Genomic DNA, 15133 nt, shown 5'->3' on the forward strand with positions numbered 1-15133 from the left:
CACGCGCGCTGCGCCCGCCGCCCCGCCGTCCCCGTCCCCGTCCCCGTCCCCGTCCCCGTCCCCGCCGCCGCCGCCGCCGCCGCCGCGGCCGAGCGTTCCTCCGCCGCGCCTGGCTTCCAGCTTCGGGCCGGAACCGGAAGTGTGGGGGGCGGGGCCGGCGGAGGCCAGGGGACCGAAAACGCGGCCGAGCCCGGAGCCCGGAGCCGGAGCCAGAGCCTGGACCAGAACTTGGCCGCCGCTTGCGCCGCCGCCTGCGCCGCCGTCCCCGCCGCCGTCCCCGCCGCCGCCGCGCCGTCCCCGCCGCCCGGGCCGCCACGGCCGCCAGCCCGGCCGCCAGCGGTCCGCGGACTTTGGGTGTCCGGGTTGAAGGTCGGTCCGGACGTCGGACCCGGCTCGGCTCCCGGACTGTCCGGGCGGCTCGGGCTCCCCGCCGCCCCGCCGCCGCCTCGGCGCCTCCGCCTGGCGTTTTGTTCCGAGAGCCCCGACAGGCGAGCGGCGCTGACAGCGATTTTGACAGTGATTTAAACCCGCTTTTGTTGTTGTTGCCTTTTCGTTGTTTGGTTTTGTGTGTCGTGCGTGTGTGTGGCGGTTTTTCTCCCCCCACCCCTTCCCCGTGGTGCATTTTTCCTTTTTTTTTTTTTTTTAATATATAGCATTATTGTGCTCTTTTATTTTTTCCTTTTTTTTTTTTTCTTAACCCCGTGAACCTTTTTCGTTTTTTATTTTTTTTTATTTTTCTTTTTGGTCGGGGGCTTCCGAATATGTTTTATGACGGTTGATTTCACACCAGGAGGTTTGTCTCCGAGGAAGACCAGGGAACGGGCTCTCTAGCGAGAACTTGCTGCGGATCCCCCGGCGCCTCGGAAAATGGGAGCTGCTGCGAAGTTGGCGTTCGCCGTGTTTCTTATCTCCTGCTCTTCAGGTAGGTGCGTGGAGCGAGCGCGGCGGGGCTGCGGCGGCGGCGGCCTGGGGAGCTCCACACACACACACACACACACACACACACACGCGCGCGCACGGACACACGCGCGCACACACGCGCGCACACCCGCCCCCCGGCGCCCTGGGCCGCGACCCCGCGCGACCCCCCACCTCAGCCCCGACCGTGCCCCGGAAATCTCTGTCAGCGTCTCCCGCTCGGAGCCGGGCCGGCGGGCTGAGGAGACGGACGGCTCGGCCGTGCGACTGGGAAAGTCACGCTCCGTGGCCCTCGCCCCGGGTGACAGCGCTGCCTGGGGCGGGGGGGGGGAGGGGGGCGGTTAAGCCACAAGCGGCGCGAGTGACAGCCGGGGCCGCGGGTTCGAGCCCCGAAAGGCGCCCCCCGGAGCGGCGTGTCGCGTGGCCTGCCTCCCCCCCACCCCGGAGCGGCGCGTTTTGTTCTGGGTTTGATTGTCTCGTAACCAGCGCTTCCGCGGTGGCCGTCACGACGGGCGTCCAGCCGGCCGTCGCCCGCCCGCCCGTTCGCCCGTTCGCCCGCCCGTTCGCCCGTTCGCCCGCTCGCTCCGGACGGCGAGAAACAATGCGGCGCGGCGGCGGTGTCATCGGGGTCCCCCCCACCCCCCTCGCCCGCCCGCCCGCCCGCCTCACGGTCTCCTCAACTTCGGCGTCCAGCCGCGTTAAAAATAGTTGTAGCTGCTGTGGCCCGGGTGTTCACAATACCGCGGCGCGGAGCGGAGCGCGGCCGGGCGCTGGCGGAGCGCTGGCCCTCACCACCATGTCTGCGTGCTCTCGGCTGGCACAGATTCCGCTCACCTACGGGGGACTTCTCTTAACGCGCGGTGTATCGAGGCATTGTTTTCGGTCTATAGAGCAGCCATTCGAGATGGTTCGCGCTCGTCAGAGACGTTGCGGTCCTGGCGTGGGTTGTGGCCCGAGGTTTGGAGGGGGCGACCTGGTCCCTCCTGCATCCGACGTTGTGATTTTTGCTTGGACGTTGTACGCCTTTGCAACCAGTGGTTGGGAAACTAGTCTTTTGTGTTTGGGGTTCGGTAAACGAACGCAGCCCAGCTCCAAGGTGTGCACACGTACGTCGCAGGAGAGTTTAGTTTGATGGATGGAACACTTTTGAAGTCGCAGTGGATCTGGTGATCATAAAATTCAATATTCGGGTACCAGGTTGTGGGAGAGAATTATTGGAGGCGGGGGGGGAGGGGGGGACGAATTGACAGGTTTCACGGCCACGTCTTTATCTCGTTTGCTGCAGGGAAATTAGAGGGTGTTAGTCTTTTCTTTGTGTACCTCTGTGCTGTGTGTGTGTGTGTGTGTGTGTGTGTGTCCGTCCGTCCTCCCAGCCCCCTCTTCTAATAGAATCCTTTGTAACGTATAGAATTTTGCTGAATGGTACATTTCCTTGTGGTTAATAAATGGATAAAGTCTAGTCTTATGTCTGTAGTGGTATTGATCAGTTCCGGGTGGGCTAAATGTGTTGTGAAATGGCGATCATTGCCAGAGATTAACCAAAGAATCATGTCTGTTTAAATGGAAGAAGGAACATGCTTAAGGCAGGCTGACAGTTCTTTTTGTGCAGGGCTTGGGGAGGAAGATAAACAATGGTGTCTCCGAAATGAATGAATACCTTGATAACATTAAACCTCTCGCTTTTGTGACATGACTTAACTATGCAGTTTTTATTTTCCCCGTAGTACTCTCTCTCTCTCCTGGTTCCTGTATGTTCTGGTTGGTGAACTCCTCATGTTCAAATCCCTTTCTCTGATCTCCTGCCCTTGAGGAGGAGGGGCATCATGGCCACTGACCAAGGAATTGTGGACATTATTCCCTCCCAAACCCACCTGAGTCACAATAATTGGTGAAGGGGGTTATTCTTAAGCAGTCTCAAGGTATTACTTCTGGAAAAGCAGGCTGTCGCTTACAGATCTTACAGCCTCCTCTGCTTGGTTTAGAAGCAAAAAGAATTGAGCGTTAGTTTCTTGTAGGATTATTTTCAGTGGGCCAGGAGGTTAATAGCTAAAATTCTGAAATACAGTAATTTTCTTGCTTACAGAGCATATAGATATGTATAGCACATAGAATTACATAAAACCGGTGCTGAATATTGTTGCATAGTTTTTTTTCCCCAAATAATTCCTAGTTGAACTAAAATATAATTCTGTTGAAGATAATTGAAATCATCTTAAAGACTTTAATCCATATTTATGTATAAAGATATTTAGTACTTAAAATATCTGATTTTTTAAAAGGCTTTTGTTATGAATCAAATGCACTCTAAAAGATTATTGTGTTTCCTTTCCTAATTGATTTTCCTAGGTAATATGTAATCTGGCATGCTGGAAGCATGAGGATGGCTATTTTTATGAGAATTAAAAAATTTCTCAAGTTGTCATTTTTTTTTTGTTTCTGGATATTTAATTTTTTTAAGCAAATGAAAAATAGTAATAAAGAGCTGTTTATCAGATTTTTAGGGTGGATGCTTCTTTCTTTTTTTTTTTTTTTTTTTTTTTTTTTTTTTTAGTATTTTGCAGACTTTGATTTTTCAGTTTCCATCCCATGGCATAGTATATAGGAGACTGATTTTGCAGACTATTCCTGTAGGATATGGCCAAGTATGTAATTTCTTAATGTAATTCCAGGGGAAACATTTTTGAGTTTTGTTCTATTCCTCAGATGCCTTCAGATTCCTTTTGTATTTGCATTTTTTCCATTCTTTTTATCCTTCCTCAGATTCTGTTTCAAAACACAAATCGATTTATTGGATTTGTTTGTTTGTTTTTAAAGCAGTGTGGCTAATTTGTGTCTTTCTTCACCATTTGTTAAACTATGAGTTTAATACTTGCTCTAGCACTTAGGTCTCTCCTACCTAGAATGATGCAGCTATTGTGGTGTTTGAGTTGCACTGACTAAGTTGAGGAATTTGGGTTTCTGTGGGAACTGGAGCAGCCTGGTCCATATATTTGATGAAATAAGAAATGGAAATAAAGTAATTATGTGCATTTCTTTGACCTCAGATAGGTAGGCAGTGCCGGGTGTGTGCACGCCCGTGCCCGTGTGTGTTTCTGTGAGTGAGTCTATGTGCCTTTGGAGGGGGAATTGGCAGCACTGTGGATCTTCTGGGACTCAGCTGAACTTTGGCTAACAAGTGATGGATGTGACACGCTTTGTTTCCTACAGTCAGAATCTCTTAAGTGTAGTCTGTGATCAGATTCAGATACCATCTACTGGAACATCAAAACCAGAAGAGGAACAAGACAGACTCCCTCCTCCACCAATTCACTTTGAATTTTTTTGTATTTATAAGCCAGTAGTTCTCAGGTTGGGTGTCTTTTGCTACCTACCCCTGCACTTCTCCTCCAGGGGACGTTTGAAGACATTTTTGGTTATCACAACTATGGGGGAGGGTGTGCTACTAGCATCTAGCGGGGAAAGGGCAGGGATGCTGCTCATCATCCCACGGTGCACAGGACAGCCTTGCACAGTGAAGAGTTACCTGGCTCAAAGTGTCAGTAGTGTTGAGGTTGAGAAGCTCTGTTTTCAAAAGTATTAGTATATTAGCAAAAGGGTCTAGCTTCCTACTCCCACAGTCAGTCATCCAAATTTTGCAGGTACATGCATATTGATCTTTAGGTGACTTTTTGTTGAGAGCTTTCATCTTTTCGTTATCTTTTAAAACTAGAATGATTATATTAGACAGACTATAGCTATATGCATTATTTCATCTTATTATACTTTAATAAAATGTTTTGCTGATTTATGAATAAACTCTCCAAAACCATGGCTTTGCTATGATGGAGAGCCCATGAAGACTGGTATGTTCATGAATAGGATGAATGATTGGTCAAGGTATCAAGTTTAATTATATTTGCATCTGATCCAGTAGACTCCTTGCTGTGATAATTACCTTTAAGGATATTTCCTTTTATCCTTACTGAAATTTTACTGTATGGACTGTGTGGTGGCAGCGGATTGTGTGTTAGAGAAAGAGAAAGAAAGAGAGAAAGAGAGAGTGAGATCAACAGTGAGGGTGCCAGAAAGTTTTATAAGTTTCCGATGGAAGAACTATGTACGTTATATGCCCCTGAAAGGTTTCAAAGTATAAATTCAGGTTTTTTTTTTTTTTTTTTTTTTTTTAAGGATACTTCTTCTTCTCCTTCTTCTTCTTCTTTCGTTTAGCTGCCTTTAATTTGAAGCAACTTTTAAAGTGGTTTCTTAATTCCATAATTTTCTGGAGAATCATTGGCTGGGTTTTGATTATTAGACTCATTTTGGCTATGCTAATTAATATTCTATGATCTATCACAGACCCTTGTCCTTTTTAAGGTTAAAATTTGACCATAACTAATAAGTGCTTACTTGTTTTGAACTCTGGTTTTAAGGAAGTGAACCCAGCCAGGATAAGAATTAAAGTGAAAAGGTGTAAGTAGCACTACAGCATTGAAAGGAAAACTTCTGAAATCACTCCCACAAGAAGTATGCAAATAAGCCTCATACTATCTTTGTAACACACCTCCCCATACATGCGTATCTCTGGTACTACTGACATTTTCACCTTTTGGATTCACCGTTTTGTGTGAAGTAAAGCACAACTAAATCAAACGAGATTTTAATAATCTCTAAACATTCCTTTAGATTCTAAAACTATTTTGTTGCTTTTTTACTTTTGTGGGTAGTGTACTCTTATTTCGCATCTTTGGGGTCTCAAAAAATCTGTGATTTAAATTTCCTCTTTTCATGCTCTCTTATGTTGCTACTGGTCTTAGATAGCAGTGTTTGAGATTAGGGTCACTAGTACTCTTTCACTTTTTTGTCCATATTGTATAACTCATAATTTCTTCCATTCCCTTTCATTATGCTTCCCTTTCCACTGTAGGCCTTTTTTGTTTATTCTCTTTAACCCCTTCTGTTCCTTCTGTACTTCCTTATACTGTAGGCAGCTTGTTTGTGGAACCCACTTGTTGCTTAGCATCAGGGTGGCTCAAGGGGCTTACACATGGTTTAAATGAAAACAGATTCAGTTTAGAATGTTTGAGAATTGACCAGATAGTTTTTTTTTACTGTTCTTTCATTTGTTGGCTTCTGGAATACCACAAACACACACACACACACACACACACACACACACTCTTTTGGAATCAAATAGCTTCAACTGTAGATTGCTCTTACTCCTCCCTCCCCCGTAACCTTTTTTTGAGGAGGGGGCAGAGAGAGGGGAGAGAATCTTATGTGGGACCTGATGCAGGGCTCAAGCTCATGACCCTAGGTCATGACCTGAGCTGAAATCAAGAATCTGACACTTAGCTGACTGAACCACCCAGGTGCCCCACTCTTACTCCCCCTTAAATGTTCTGGTTTTAACTCTTCTCTGCTTTCAAAAAGTCTGTCTTTTGTTATTATTCATTCATCACCTTTGTTTAAGCCACAGTTTGACCAGACCAGAGAATATATTTATTGCTGGGACCACATCAGACTTCCTCGGTGGTAGATTTAATTTTGTTAGGTTATAATAGTCATGTCTAGACAGAACATTGATTTCAAATTGACTATTGAACATGAAAGTTCCAGGAATAGTATATAGAGGAAGGAGAAGGAAAAAGTCAAGAAGGTAAGAAAACTGCTGTAGATAGCAATTGACTTTCTGTCATTCTCCACTGGGTTTCTGTTAGTCACTTTCTTTCCTATATCCAAATGCATCTAGTAGTCACATTTGGTTTAATGAAGGGTCTAAAGAAAATGTGTATTTCCCCGAGTTTTGAATTTTTTTTTAAACTGTTAGAATGGTGGGTTTAAAGGAAGAAGTTTGGGGGTTCTTATGGATACTGGACAAGAATGTGGTCACAGTGGTCAGTAGACTTTGGTTCCGGTGTCAGCACTGCCACTGTGTAGCACATCTATCATTTTTCTTGCCTGAATTATGGTAATACTTTTCTAGCCAAGACTAGGTCCCTGTAACTACTTCCTCTTCCAGTCTGTCCACATATAACTTCCAGATTGACTTCATTAAAAAATAAATCTAAATATGTCACTCCTGCTTAAAACATTTCACTGTGAGTCACCTTTAGCATAAAATCTAAAGTCTTAGAATGGTATGTACTTAGAATGGTGTTTTATCATTTGGTTCCTGCTTGTGTTCTCTAACCTCTTGGTAGAGTGACTAAGAGGATAGGCTCTGGAGTTAGGCTTCCCTGGTTTACATCCTGGCTTCACAATTTAACTTTGGGCACATCACTTCATCTTTTGTACTTCAGTTTTATCATCTACAAAATGGGGATATTAATAGTGACCACCTCAGAGAGTGATTTGAAGGTTAAATATCACATAAATAGGGCAGCCCCTTGGGATCCCTGGGTGGCTCAGCAGTTTGGCGCTTGCCTTCGGCCCAGGGCATGATCCTGGAGACCCCGGATCGAGTCCCGCGTTGGGCTCCCTGCATGGAGCCTGCTTCTCCCTCTGCCTGTGTCTCTGCCTCTCTCTCTCTCTCTCTCTCTCTCTCTCTAGAGAGTAAATGAGTAAATAAATAAAATCTTAAAAAAAAAATCACAAATACTTGGTATTCTGCTTTGGCTCCTCCTTATATTCCAGCTATACAACTTGGCTTACAGTTTTTTGAATGTGTCATCCTTTATTGTGTATCAGTACAGTACCTTTGTATATTTTATTTCTTCTCCTTTACCTGGCCAGCTCTTTGTTTTTAAGACTGAGTAGTATCACTTGTTTAGAAACAATTTTTCTGCCACCCAACCCAGATTGAGTTAGTTGCTGTTTTTCTAAATGACCTTGATTCCACTAATTACTGCAAATGTTTATTTACCTTTATACATGTTAGACTGTGAGCTCTTTGGAGACATCTTCTCTATATGCAGATTCAATCCTAGAACCTGGCACATAATGGGTTCAGAGGAAATGTTCAGTGAATGAATGAAGTGAAATTTTTTCATTTCTGGGCCTGGGTTTTTCTTTTATATGTATTAAAGCAATAAAGTTGGATTAGATTATTTCTGAATGTTTTTCCTTCTCTAAAAGCTTTATGATTCTATAATCTTAAGGTTAGAGTTTAATAGTGACATTTTATTAAGAAAAAATGATTTTGCTGGCTGTTTTTTGGGTATCCTTAAATTCTCTTCATTTTTTAAAAATGCTTTTTCTGATCCTTAGACTAATAAATCTTTTAATATAATTTGAATCGTGCAGATTTAGAAGGCATTTTAGAGACCTTTAAGTTCTGTAGCTTTCAGCTCTTTTGACCATAGCCCACAGTAAGAGATAGACATTACATCATTACTCAGTTTCCATATACATAAATATGTATATATGTCAGGAATAGAAGTTTTGTGAACTCTGTGTGTAAGACTTTTATTTATTTTTATATTCTGTTCACTAAAATATTTTTTATTGTGATCCATTAATTAATTCAGTGATGAACTTATGGGTTCTCAACTCCTAAGAAATAGCGACTCAGTTCAACAATCCCTTATTCTCTCTACTCAGTACTCTGAGAAGGAAGCTGCAGTGTAAACATGTGGAATGAAAAATACGTATACTGAAAAATGTGCTCATTATTTAACTGACAGTAGAGAATGAGTACTTAGGTATAGAATATAACGAAAAGTGGTCCCATGAGAGAGCATGGCCCTGACTGAGCTCTTTTCTCTTTTGGATTCACTGGCTAAATTAGGTGTATACAAAAGTGCTAAAACAGAATTAGATTGTAATTTTGAAGGGTTCATATATACATTTTTTTTTTAAATTTAGGAAAGGCTTTCTGGAGGACATAGATCCTAGTAATAGGGAAAAAAATGTCTTGGAAGGTGTTTGAGAGGGATGTTCATCTTAATATGAAGGAAAAGGCACAAAATAGGATCAGGAACACAGAGGGCATTTACCAGTAAACTTGACCATGGATGGAAGGCAAATTGAGATGAGGGAATTTTGGCTAAATCTGAGGAGATTTATGTGATGAGAGGATGTTTATAATTTCTTGAAAAAGTAAAATAACCTCATTTGAGGGGGTTAAATCAGAGCAACAGTAATTGAAACTAAGAGAGATAGGAGTGTATGATATAGCTCTTGATGGATGTCCCAAATATATATATGTGGAATATAGGATAGAGCAATTTGAAGATTAAAGTAGGATGCTGGTGCTACTAACTAAATTGGTAAAGAAATAACAAACCAGAAGAAAATAGGAAGCATTTTCATAACTAAAGAAATTCTACAGATATGGATTTAGATAATAAGCATGAGTGAAAATACCGACATGATTTGGAAAAATAAGAGTACATAGAAAATATGAGCACATGTAATATTCTTTTATGGGGGTAGAGATACCACACAATGGATATGTCTTTATTGTGAAGTTAAAGAATTCTAAGCACTTACGGCTTGGTATGTTGTTTGTGTTTAATAGATTATAGTAATTGCAGTTATTGCTCATACTGGCCATCCAGATTATATTCTTTGAGATCTACATAAGGCATTTTCCTCATAGTAAATTATACTCTTGCATAGAAGTAGATTTAGAAACTTTTTTGACTTGGTGTATGTTATTCATGCCTGAATCCTAAACTTTTTTAATACCATTCTTTTGGACTAGATACAAGCACTTTTTTCTTTGGTTGACTATTTTCTTAATAGCTATAGTCACATTGGGAATCATTGTATTCTCTAATTTGCTGAAGAAAATAAATGTAAAGCGATAATTATTAGAAGTTCCCACTAGGGAGTGGTTGCTTTTTAAAAGCTTTGAAAAATGAACCATCTTTACATATTGTAATAAAAGTAAGCCTATCCATATATAAAACTTTGAGAGAGGAGTTTTCCTACTTATGATTACTAACTTTACAATATATATTTAATAGAAATGAAACCTTTATTGGAAAAAATCTGTTAGTCTTCATATCCTTATGATTATACATGATCTTCACATTTTTATGATTATAGATGATAAATCAAGCTACTTCCAAAGCATTATTTTAGGAGGAGGGGGCATGGGTAAATTATGATATCTTGGCAAGTTTCTAAAACTCTTAGATTAATTTTTTTAAATTTGTAAACCAAGATGTATATAATGAAGTAATAGGCCATATAACACAGTCGCACAGTAGATACCACACACACATATTAGTTTGTAACCTATCTTTAAGTCTTATTATTTTAAGAATGTAGTGTGTAAAACATTTAAAAATATAGATTCAGTTCTTGGAAGGTATTTTAAAATTTTCTAGTAAAGTACTTATGAGTTAATATAAAATAATATTCTGACTAAATGATTTAGCCAAAGAAAATATCAATAGAGTGCCAAAAAGGAGCCAAGAAATATTTAGAACATTCAGATAAGTTTTTTTTTTTTTTTTTTTTACAAAGTATTCTTCAAGATCTCATTGTTGTAGCATACATTGAAAGGAAACATTTGAATAAATTTTCATTTCTATTTATTGGAATTTAAGATATACTTATAATTTTACTTAAAACTTAAGTGCTGCAAGATTTTTCATATAAAAGTAAAGTCTTGAAAGATTCTCAAGCCTGTTTTGGGGGGACAGCTACAAGCTTTGAAAACAATCAAGTTTTGAGATCAGTGTTTTGGATATGATATAATAATATCTTGGACTAAAACTTGAATTTCATTCAGATTCTTACTTTGCTTACTCTTCTTGACCTTAGCCATCACTAAGAACTCATTTTACTCATCTTTAAATTAAAAAGGGTAAAATAACTATTTTTTTATTAACAAATGTTGAATTGCATTGCTAAACACTGCAATGTGCTTGGGATGCAGCAGTGAAGAAGACAGATATGATTATGTGCTTATGGAGCTTACAGTCTTAAAGTAGCCAAGTGAATAAAATAATTACAGATCATCATATGAGTTCTGACAGAAGCAAACAGGGTACTCACAGGATAGCTATTCACTTCACATCACGTACCACAAATCTCCAGTTATTTAGTTTATCTACCCATTTATTATCTACACTTTCCACTACTGGAGTGTAAGCTCTAAGAGGGGTGTGTCACCTTTGTCATGATACACTCAGGGGTTAGCACAGTGTCTGGCAAAGGAGAAGCTCAGTAAATGTTTGCCTGCCTGAAGAAGTGAGTGCAGGCTTGGCACTGGAGAGATAGACAGGGACCAGACCATGTAGGGGCTTTGATCTAATGTGGGAAGGAGTTAGAATAAAATCCAAAGGGTAGTGGTAAAGCAAAGAGTTTTAAGGAGGAGCTAGATCTGGGTTATGTGGTGATATCACTTGGGCAGCTCCCTGGACAATAAATTAGAGGAATCTAAGAGTGAAGAGGTGAGAGTAGGAGGCTGTTCCCATCAACCTGAACTAGAGAGACTCTCCCAAGACCCCTTCTAGCTTTGAACATTCTCCATACTCTAAAGCTTGCCTGCAATTAACTAGTCTTCCTCTCAGATTTTCTTAGTCACCCCATTTTTTCCTACCTATTATTTCTTTAAAGAAAAATGGATAGGCTTATTGTGCACCTGAAAACTTTGAATACAACATCTCAAAAAAAAAAAAAAAAACCCAAAATCTAAAAAGAGAGATAATAAAATGTAGATTGGAGTTTATTGAATTTTTGTGGCAATTTCCTATATTTAGATTTTGTGCATTTGCTAATTTATATTCTTGTTTACTAAGCAGTCCTATTTCCCAGTGAAACTTTGACTTTACTCCTTTTCATATGTCTATTTTTTCACAAGATCATCTCTTTATTGTTTTAAACATGTAATATACTGTATTGTTGGTATGGTTGAAGATTCACAAGTAGAAAAAGCATATATTGTGTCTTAATTCTTAGGAATTTGATATCTTTACAGGTTATCAAGGTCTTAAAGGCTGAAAGGATAAATAGTTAATACTATGGGTTCTTATTTTTACTCAGGGCTATGGCCTCTAACTCTAAGTAGTCAGCTTGAATATTTTTATCTGTGAAAGATTTCAAGCCTTTACTGTTGGTAGGAGGGGGAGGTGGTGCTTGGCACAGGGAAATCAACTCTATATTGGCAGAAGTTCAGCATCATCATCTCTGACTAGGAAAAACTATATTATTACACAGAGAGAAAACCAGAAGAGACGTTAAACTTTACTGAATTTAAAAATGTAATGGTGGCTGCCTCTTTTCATTTGGTTTCTCTCATTATGGAAACAGGTAAAGCTAACTTAAGCCACCTATTGTAAAGAAGTGTAGTTTCACCCTGAAAATCCATTTTATTTGTTATTACCTAAAATAAAGTAGCTCTAGAAGTATAACTGGTTTGCTAGGTTTTGTCTTAATTGGTACTGGAGTTTCATACTGCATTACTTGTGAATAGAATTTGCTAATTGTTTTTATTTAAGCTTAGACTTCAAATTACTTGTGCAAGTACATTTTAAAATGATATGGGGGAGAAATGAAAAGTCTAAGTTAAAAGAGAATGATAAGTAATGAATAAGGGCAGTTATGAGAGATTAGCTTATACAGATGGGCAGGGTAATAGTAAGGCAGTTTGATTAGTAGGCATTCAGAGGTAGGGAAAAAAAAGAAAACCTTATTTTGTGACTGGGAAAATGATTACATAGCTACTGATCATCCTTTTATTTTGTGTAAATGTTACATGACATGTCTTACCAACTGACCTTTTTTTGTTCTCTTCCATAGACATACATAAACCTGGTTTTGGTGTTGAATTAGGAAATTCATTGCTAATTGTTTGTTAAAATGTAAATAGAGATTGCCTATTCACCAAGAGAACTAGAAATAATAGAAATGATTAAATTAGGAGGCTTTAACTGCTGAGATGGCCAAACAGAATGTCAGGTACTGTTTTTTTCTAGTAACTACCTCTATCAGAATGATTTTTATGAGATACAAGTCTACTCAAGCTGATCCTCACTTTAGAAAGATGGAGTAAAATTAAAAGATCAGGGTCAGAGAAGAGGAATGTTGGTTATACTTTTTAAATTTTTGAATCAGTAGAAGAGTGGTTTTGATCTTTTATCCACAGATCTTATCTTTCACTATTGTAGCTGGAAAATAATAGCCCTACACCAAGAGTTGTAATTCCTATTTAGCAACATATATTTAGCAACGTATATTTAGCAGCTTTGATTAAACAGTATTTTTAAATTAATATCTGATCTTGTTTCTGTGATAGGGAAAGATATCAGCTCACTAAGCCAGGGAGTAGAAAAAAAATCATAAGAGCCTAGTCTGTTACAGATTGTAGAATTTTCTACCATTGGAACCTGTTGTAGACTAGTAAGGTCTAGTTAATAGAAATAAAAGCTAATCTTACTGGTACAAATGTAGCTGTTGGTTAGAAAGAATGATTTTCTCAAAAACAAATGAATAGCAGTAGGAAGGTTCTTCATCTCAAATTCAGTGAAAGTAATTAATTATGCAGTTCTTGGAGTGGTTTAGTAGAAAGAACAGACATTCTGTAGGGAGAAAACTTGGGTGTTGGGGCTTTTTTTTTTTTTTTTTTTAAACCGTGGTGTGATATACCATTTGAACTTGGGAAAATTCTGTAACCTTAATTTCTTCATCTGTAAAATGGAGTTTATAATACCTACCTCACAGAAGTACAGTGAGGATCAGAGGCTGCATACATAAACTCAAGCACACTTACATATACACTTGCAACTTTTTAAACTTTGAAATATTATTTCAGATATTTATATTAATGCAATGATTTTTTTTGAGAACATTAGAATGCTAGGTTCAAGTGAACTGTAATAGTTCTAATTTAGACTTAGTGATTTTTCATCAGTAGATATTTATCTTTACAGTGTGAGTAAAGGAGTTAAACTGAATATACAGTAAAATATTAGAGGAATGTCTAGTTTTTATAGTGACCTTAAACGCATTGCTTGATATGGTCATCTCCAGTCTCCTCTTTTGCCATATTGGCTCTCTGATGGTTCTTACAACAAACCAAATGCTCTTTATTCTACTGAGCTTTTGCTTTCACTTGCCTTCCATGAATTCTTGGGAGGGGAGAGCCATATCGGACTTATTCATTGTAGTTTCCCCAGCGTCTGACACATAAAAGGTGTTTAACCAGTATTTGTGAATGTAGGTTGAAAGCTTTCAAATACTAAAGAGTTCACAAAGTTTTTTTTTTTGTAAAGGGCTAGATAGTAAATATTTTAGGCAGTCTTTTTTGCAACTATCAGCTTTGCCAGTTTGTTATTTTTTCTTTTTTTTCCCAGCTTTGCCAGTTTTAACACAAAATCATTTGTGTTAAATCACAATGAATCAATGAATCAGTGTGACTGTGTTCTAATAAAACTTTATTTATAGATACTGAAATTTGAATTTCGTGTAATTTTCATGTGTCATAAAATATTCTTTTGAATTTTTTTCAGCCATTTAAAAACATACAAGCTATTCCAGCCCCTAACATAGAACATGGTATAAATAGCACCCCTCCCTCCAAGAAGTATTTTGTGTTTTAAAAACTTTTTTTGGAACCTAGAAAGAATTTTCTTATAGGATCATTGTTCTATAAGTTGGGTAAGTCCCCAGACTAATCTACAAGCCTTTTTTTTTTTTTTTTTTTTTTACCTCCAGTGTTCTTTATTTTGGAGCCCTTTATTCCTCCAGTACAGCTTTGCCCCCCAGCAATAACACCATCTCTGAGAGAGAATGGATATGGTATTCTTTCTTGGACCAGAAGAAAGACATATTCTCAACACCTATCAAAATTTCCTTCTTCTGGGATCCCTCTTTTTCTGTCTGCTGGGCTTTGGATCCTGGGAAATATCTGGATCCTTGGGGCTCCAGTAGGGTGATAGGGTGACAGGACTAAAAAGAGAGTTATGTGATTAGGGAGGGAGGGCATGGAGGTAAACAGGTTGTAGGGGGTGCAGAGAAAAGAAAGAAAATAGAAGAGTGATTGTAGTATTTTGTGAAGTTCAGGTATGTGTGTGATTTTATGTATATATGTGTGGATCACAATGAAAAATGTAGGTCTTACAGTGGTTTGTGGTCAGAAAGTTTGAAAACCTGTACTTTAAGGGCTTGAGATACTGATCCTGACATCTTTTTTCCCCCCTCTTATTATATATAAGACCCAAATGAAAAAATCGGAAGGAAGTCTTTATTGCTTGCTACAGTGTTTTGGGTACCAAGTTACTTTATGAGGTAGTTATCCGTTTTATAGATAAAAAGACAGGGTCTTAAACTAATAAGCTTCACC

General features: G+C 39.5%; 1 protein-coding gene across 1 annotated transcript in view; it reads left to right on the top strand.

Annotated features, from left to right (window-relative positions):
* The first annotated feature begins 356 nt into the window (after nt 1–356).
* ACVR2A (activin A receptor type 2A) overlaps nt 357–15133 on the top strand; it is an 84770-nt gene continuing 69993 nt past the window's right edge. The window contains exon 1 of the mRNA XM_038565135.1: nt 357–922. Coding sequence (XP_038421063.1) covers nt 868–922 — 55 coding nt within the window. The 5' untranslated portion in view covers nt 357–867. The remainder of the gene's footprint in view (nt 923–15133) is intronic.

This window comes from Canis lupus, chromosome 19 (assembly GCF_011100685.1).
Source record: "Canis lupus familiaris isolate Mischka breed German Shepherd chromosome 19, alternate assembly UU_Cfam_GSD_1.0, whole genome shotgun sequence".
NCBI lineage: Eukaryota > Metazoa > Chordata > Mammalia > Carnivora > Canidae > Canis > Canis lupus.